At 40.7% G+C, this 7587-nt stretch overlaps 1 protein-coding gene across 1 annotated transcript in view; it reads left to right on the top strand.

Moving 5' to 3' along the window:
• LOC119420311 (serine/threonine-protein kinase PAK 3) overlaps positions 1-7587 on the top strand; it is a 56274-nt gene that overhangs the window by 26258 nt on the left and 22429 nt on the right. Inside the window, exons 4-6 of the mRNA XM_037687699.1 lie at positions 4506-4568; positions 6118-6279; positions 6362-6536. Coding sequence (XP_037543627.1) covers positions 4506-4568; positions 6118-6279; positions 6362-6536 — 400 coding nt within the window. The remainder of the gene's footprint in view (positions 1-4505; positions 4569-6117; positions 6280-6361; positions 6537-7587) is intronic.

Genomic DNA, 7587 nt, shown 5'->3' with positions numbered 1-7587 from the left:
ATTAGCATTAGTCACCTGCGATGCTGTCTCACTTGTGGAGGTTTGTTCCAGGTTCCTATAGCTGCAGTGTGGGATCCTCTGCACTCCTGTGCATGAAGGACAGCCTTTTTAAGTTCAAAGTTTTTGTGTATCCATTGTGCCATAAGACTAATCATGCTAACGAGGCTAACACAACGTCCAAATGTCTGTGGTAAAACTCACCCAACAAGTCGTGCTATCGGCTATTAGCTTCTCAAAGACGTTGGAAATGACGGCTTGTAACTCGGGTAACGTTACGTCGGAAAAATATCTCCGACTGGGGACGATGTAGCAAGGCTCAACGTAATCCAAAAATCTTTGGAATCCGACATCCTCAACGAAAAAAAACTTTCACACTGCAAACATTTTGAATTTTTCTCTCTGCCGTGAGATCGTGTAGGCGCTCGTGACGTCATCGTGTTGTGCTGCTGCAGGCAAAAACAGCGTCTTTTATATCGGCGAGTTATTTTAAAGGAATGGCCGATGTCTAATATTGAACTTTAACGCTAATATCGGCCGATACCATGCTGATAATTTTGTGCATCCCTAATATATAATATATATGTGTAAAGGCGTTTTAAACCCTTCCTACATCCTTGCAATATTCTAAACAATGTTTCTAAACTAAATGCTCTAAAAGAGCCCAGCATGTCATGATATCATCTCTATGCCTCCGGCTGCCAGCACTCTCGGCCACGCCCACTTCTCCTCTGCAGAGTGGAGAAATGACACTGTGGGCTGCACACAGGTGCAGCAGGTGCTAAATAATTTAAAATAAATTATTTTTAATTAAAATTCCTTGCCAATTGTGCAACTCATCCATCAATCAGCCAATTGTGTATCATGTCCAATCTTATTTTGAAAAACTGCGACAGGGCGAGTCCGCGAAAAACGAACCGCCAAGTAGCGAGGGACTACTGTATGTGAAACCGACCAAGCCTACCAAGAGTACGATTTTATCAAACAACTGGGTGGCCAATGACTAGTCCATGGTGGTCAAGGCCAACGCTGCACCTGGTGGAGGATAAAATTGCTCCTTCCACACGCCAGGATCTGTCACTGTGCCACCTTGGACAAACAGAAAAAAAAAGTCCAAAAAAACTTGAAAACTACAAACATTAACTGGTCAAATCTCTCAGCGATGGGGACATCTGCGTACATCTTGTTCACATAGATGTCTTCTTCTGTTGGGCCATATTCACGTGTTTCCTGCAGTGAGCTCCCTGAGTTCTGCATGTGCCACACAGTGTTACGACTCATTCACAGAGAGAAAGAGCGAGGTGCTGCTGCTTGTTTAATTTTTTTTCCCTGTCTGTTTTCACTGGATGTTAAAATGCTCAAAGGCCACCACCACAGGAGGCTCAGCTGCATCTAGAACAGCTCCTGCTGGGCTGACCTCAGTTATCTGTGCTCTGTGTCTCAGCCTTTGCACGCTGGGTGAAGGAGACGTGGAGTCAGTTAGATTTACCGTCTCCCCTCAGGGCAGCTCCACTGGGATCTGGGGCGATCATAGCGGACGTTTCTTGAAATGGCTCAATGCCAGTGAAGAGTAGAAGGGCGTGGCAGTCAGCTGAGAGGCTGTTAGTCCACGGCAGAAGCATCTCACTCACATTTGTTCAGTGGTTCTGAAATCCTGAGCTAACAGAACAGAAAGGATGTCAAGAACCGGTCCGTCAGCACACTCCTGTTTACCTCTGGCAGATTGTTCTGAGTGGCTGTGGTACATGTGGGTGTCTGCATGCTGGTGCATTTTGTGGTCGAAACCGAGTTTCATTTGTCGTTTTTCAAGGTTTAAAAATATCATTTCACTTCTGAGCTTTCAACATTTAATAGCTAAGATAAAACGTCTTGACATAATTCTATTTGCACATATCCCATCTCTGGTCCGGTCAAACAAACTCATATTTGTGCAGAAATTTAAGATAAGCTTTAACCTTAATGTACACGCCTACAAACTAAATTTTCACTGGATTTTTGTGCCTTTATTAGGAAAAGTAAAATTATTTTTACAGCAACCTACTGTAGCTTCTCTGTTGTGTTTTTTTAAACAATTTTTCCTTTTAAGCCATCCGAAAAATTACATTTGATCATTTTCCTATGGGCAACAGTTTATCAGAGGCGTGCAGCTTGGACTTAACACGTGATAGTTAATGCTTTCTTTTTTGTGTGTTCACGATAACACGTTAAAACATCAGAATTATGTAGACGCCAGCATCTTGGATGGATCGCAAAAGAAATATAGCATTCAGTTCGACATGCTGACTCTTTGACAAACAGCAAATATATTATTAAAGTATCAACTGCATACTATGCCAAACAATTCACAGTAAAATAATTTGTTGTGAGTGTTTTTTTTTTTTACTTGAAGCATGTTTTCAATTTTGTTTATGAGATGTTGTTTTTTTTTAACAGAACTCTTGAAAAAAAAATTGGGGGACATTTTCAGCCTGAAGACAAACAGAAATTTTGATATTTTGAAGGTTATGAACAATTAATATCTTACCTGTTGTAGCTCTCTGAAAAGCATCAGTTTGGAAACATGCAGTTTGTCCTCGTCGCAGAGTGAAGAGGGAGAAATAGAAATACTCTGTTTGTCCATCTGTGTATGATGTCAGCGTAACTTAAAAAATAAGTGAGGTAACGACTGCCATTTTGGTGTGTTGCTAAATCTACTTGTAAAAATATTCCTTTAAAATGTTGGTTGCCACATTAAAATCCAAAATGGCTGCCAACATAAATGTCCATTCGTGTTGTTCGCATGGTAACTGGAAAAATCAGCACCGTGCTGACTTCCATCTTTGTGTGTAGCTACATATAGGCGTAAGAAAGGTCATTATTGAAAATTGGGTTGCAGGCGCCCCCCTCTGTCAACAGAACCAAGCACCCTGCCTACCAAATCCCCCACCCCACACAGCTCCGCCGCTTCCAGACAGGGAGCGGAGATTGTAACAACTCGGCAATAACGTAGCGCTATGCTAACCAACCGCCGTCCCTCAACAACCGCGCACAATACAAACGTAGCATTCTGCTCCCTCCCTTAACCCTAACCCATTAATCAATGAGGGCCAAGGCCACCATTGGCCACCCCCTGGCTCCTCCATTGCACCTGGTGGTGGATAAAATTGATCCCTCTGCTCTCCAGGATCCATATGTCTGTGCTGCCTCGGACAAAAAAAAAAAAACTACCTCTGTTCTTCTCCACAGTGTAACTCTTCCCCACTTGAATGCCTTGCAGCAAAAACATTGAGGTTGCCCCTCTTCGATTCCAGTCCAGAAAAACATTCATCTCCAAAACTACAAACATTCACGCTTGTTAATTTCTAGACTGATGAGCTAACTGATCATATTGGATTGCTGCCCTCTTAAGATCAGTCCAGTCTAGAAAACCTCAAAGCACTTAAAGTGAGCGCTGTTTTAGAAATATTTACATGTTGTCTGTTTCCCATAAAACTGTTATTTTAGCAGAAATATTTAGCTATTCCTGCAGAAAGTGCTACAGTTAGCTACTGCAGCCTGTTTGTTGATCTCCACAGAAACTTTTGTAGATATCAGTGTGTGATGAAATTGACAGCAATGTCAAGAATGATGGAACTGAAGTTGATTTAAAATGGCAGCAATCCACTTTGACCTGGGTTAGCAATTATCTTCTTCAATTTGGTCAATAATCTTTATTTCTCCTAAATGATGTTCTAACAGTTATGTTCAACAGGTGAGATATTAATCGTTCACAATCATTCCACTGAACCCCACTTCCAATGGTCTGAACGGTCACTTTAATTTGTTCTTCGTTCTCAAGAAAAAAAGGAGAAAAGCCCAAAAAAAAAGTTCTCTCGTTGCTTGTTTATTCCTTACGTAGCATTATTTTATGATTTTGAGTGTGAAAGATTTTTTTCTGTACATGTATAATGAAATGACTTTAAAACAATTAAAGCGTTAATGAGAACAGTTATTTATTTTACAAGAAGCAATTGTCTTTCATCAAAAGTGGAAGCATTTCTTTTTCTCTTGGTATTTTCAAACATCCAGAAACAGAACATTGCTGCATAACGCCTGTGGAGTAAATAAGGAGTAAAAAATACAACTTGTCCAAATGATTCATGGTAGTAGAGAATACCTCAGGTGTGTTACAAAATAAAAGTTTTTCACCAAGCAGCAGCCTGAAGACAGGAGAAGTACTGAGATACAGTCTGATTACACCAACATGTTACTTCTGACTCTTGATTTTAAAAAGTTTCAAAATAAGTGTTTTATATTTCATCATCTAAAGACAGATAAAACTCTTCTAGGCTGTAAGACGTCCCGTCAGCAGGGCGTGGGATTTGTCCCCGTCATGTCCTCTGCTCATGCTCTGTTAGGGGCTGATACAAGGACAAAGTGTCCACCTTCTCCCCCTCTCCACCCCCCTCACCCTCCTCTGAAATTCACTCTGACACACTTTGTGGGTTTGTTTTTGAGTAAATCCTCCCGTTTTCAACCTTCACATTCAGAACCGACTGCTGTCTTCTGGGCCTCCGGTCAGCCTTAGAACCTGCAGCGCATTATTTGACAAGGTAACTCCTCCATATTACTTTCCACATGATGTATCTCTGCAGCGGCCTCAAGCTAAATTCAGCTATTTGATCGGCGATTAACTGCATAACGCAAATATTTGATTTCAGAGGCATCGCCACTCTTTGTGTAGATGTTTCACAGGGGTTTGATTGGCTGGATTAGATTAGGATGTTTAAAATTTATTATCTTGAGGAAGAGCTCTCTTTTCTTTCTCTTTTTTTAAATTTTAGTTAAATGTGACAATGGTGTTAAAATGTCTGGACACTGGCACGTATCATAGAGGGTCACAGTTAATCTGCATGTTTGAGTTCACATTGTTACCTATTTGATCCATGCTGCCAACAATGAGCCTGTAGCTCCATCACCATCTCAGACGTCGGTGCATGATGCTTACAGAAAGAAAAAAAAAACCTGCACAGGCACTTTCTGCACTGCAGTCTTGGCCCAGTCTTCCTTAAAGCAAATCTAAAAGGCCCAGTCTGAATGAAGGATTGGGACTTTTTCCCTTTAAACACCAGAACTGAGCTGCGCTGCTTCATTAATGCATGACGCCAGCAGAAGGAGCGTTTCCATCCCATAAGAGGGAGACGATCCAAGGCAAGCAAAGTTCTTGCATGAGGAAAAGTAGGGTGGCTTGTTGAACATATTAAACAGGCTGGTGACTTATTAATCACAGCAGTATGATTTCTCCTACAGCACAGTTAAAAATGAAACACTGCTTAAAAATTCATTTTCATGACTGGTTCATGACTCACCTTCCCGGACCCAACATCCCAAACTCCCTCAGATGAACTGCTCTGAATGCAAACTCATTTTTATCCCTCAGGCCTTCACTCGACTCACAACGCTTTCCTTTGCTATTAACGAACCTCTACCTGATTATTAACACTCAGTTTATTGTTTTTACAGAGTAACATCACATTTTATCTTTACTTTTGGATATTTTTTGTAGTATGATGAACACTTGAGTCTGAAGTCATTTGAATTTGGTGTGATTTTTTTTTAAATACCTCCTTTTATATGAAAATATAATCATCAATTGCTTTGAAATGTGCTTCTGTGAATAGATGTATGAATTGTTAATATCTTACCTGCTGTAGATAGCTCTTGGTGCAAATAGCAACAGTAGCAGCTAGCTGTGGCACTTACAATGCAATTTGGGTTATGTCTTGCAGGAATATCATATTGGTGCCAGAATGACCATGCAGTTCAAAACCGATTGCAGTGGAAAGGTAGCATTAGCATAAAACGTTATATATATATTTTTCAAGATTGTAGTTGTTTTACAATATTAGCAATCCACTTTGGTTCTGGTCTTACTTTAACTAGACATAAGCTGCTCAGTCTAGTTAGAATTACACCCAATTTCTACATATTGGAGCTGTTGAAACAGCTGTCTACAACAGGTGAGATATTTATTGTTCATAACCTTTTCACGGCCTACCGATCACACACGGCTGGTTTGGGGTTTGAAGCTTTTTTATTTGTAGAATAATTTACACATTCCCTTTCCATTTACCCATACCTATTGATATCTCTACCATCCAGAGTGCCAAAACATCAGCGACAGAACCCCCGATCGCACCGCCTGTGTCTGAGGAGGAGGATGAGGAGGAGGAGGAAGAGGAGGAGGAGGAGGAAAACGAGGATGACGACGACGATGACGAGCTGCCTCCAGTCATCGCCCCTCGACCCGAGCACACTAAATCTGTGAGTTCACGAGACACGGCCGGCGAAATCGTTCAGACGCTGCCACAGCATCGCGTTTTGACTCTTCCTCCTCGTGATGCAGATCTACACTCGCTCTGTTATGGATCCACCGAAGCCCACTTCCCCAGTGAAGGAAGTCCTGACTCCACCCGAGTCGCAGGTCCAGCCCGATAATACCTCCAACACCATGTACCGCCACACCGACCGGCAGAGGAAAAAGTCCAAAATGACTGATGAGGAGATTTTGGAGAGACTCAGTACGTGTCACAAAACATGCATGCTGTTTTTATTTTTAATATGTATTTATTTATTTCTTCAGTTCCATCTCTATACTTTCTATAGGCTGTCAGAGGTGTTCATAAAACTTGTCTTGTTCCGCTCATAACTCTTCTGCCCAAGATAATTTAAATAACTTGATACACATATGAATAACCAGTAGATGGAGTGCCGCACAGTTTTTCATCACCCCAGTTTCAAAGTTAAGGTCATGAATTCAGATGGACGGTAAAACTAGGTCTTTTCTTGTCTGGATTATAACTTCTAATCCACATAAATACACTAGACAGAGTGTCCCATACAGGATTCATTATCCAAGCTCCAAGATCAAAATCATAAATCAAGGTCAAAGTTAAAACAAGGTATTTTTTTGTCCATGCCATTGCTATAGGTTGCTGAATTCTACCTTTTTAACAGGCTTATAATGTGCTATATGTGGTAGAGCCCAACTGATAAGAAAATTTTGGTATCGCCAATACTGGTATTGTGGTGTTTTGAAGCAGCCGCTGATAACCGATATAATGGCTGAATTTTTTTTTGCTTTTTCCATCCCCAAGAATCTAAGAAAACAGCGAGTGGAGCAGGGCTTGTTTATTTAGCACGGCTGATCCATGCTATACCTAGACCTGCACTAGGTTTACAAGTGGTGCACTGTCTTCCACTATTCACCGTAAAGTTATCAAATGTGTTGCATAAATATAAATTAAATAAAGAAACTTCCTTCTCTGTTCATTGTTTAAACAGTCACGTTTGGTGAAGGCATAATTAGTATTGAACACAGCTGCGTTTTTTTTTCTTTTCAGAGAAATAAAGATTTCAGACGAATAATGCATTTCATTGATGACGACAAAGATAACATTACTAACACTGATATATATTTACTGCTACGTTAGATTTATTGTTATGGCTAAAGTTTTATAAGGCAACAGCCTATGCTAGGTTATCTAAACCTTAGCTTGCTAACTTGAGAGGCACATAGCTAATAACAAGTGGGTTGGAGGATTGAAGAGAATTTATTATTGTTGATTTGTT

This window comes from Nematolebias whitei, chromosome 14, assembly GCF_014905685.2.
Source record: "Nematolebias whitei isolate Nwh7 chromosome 14, NemWhi1, whole genome shotgun sequence".
In the NCBI taxonomy this organism is placed as follows: domain Eukaryota; kingdom Metazoa; phylum Chordata; class Actinopteri; order Cyprinodontiformes; family Rivulidae; genus Nematolebias; species Nematolebias whitei.
This window is presented reverse-complemented; position numbering and strand designations above follow the sequence as displayed.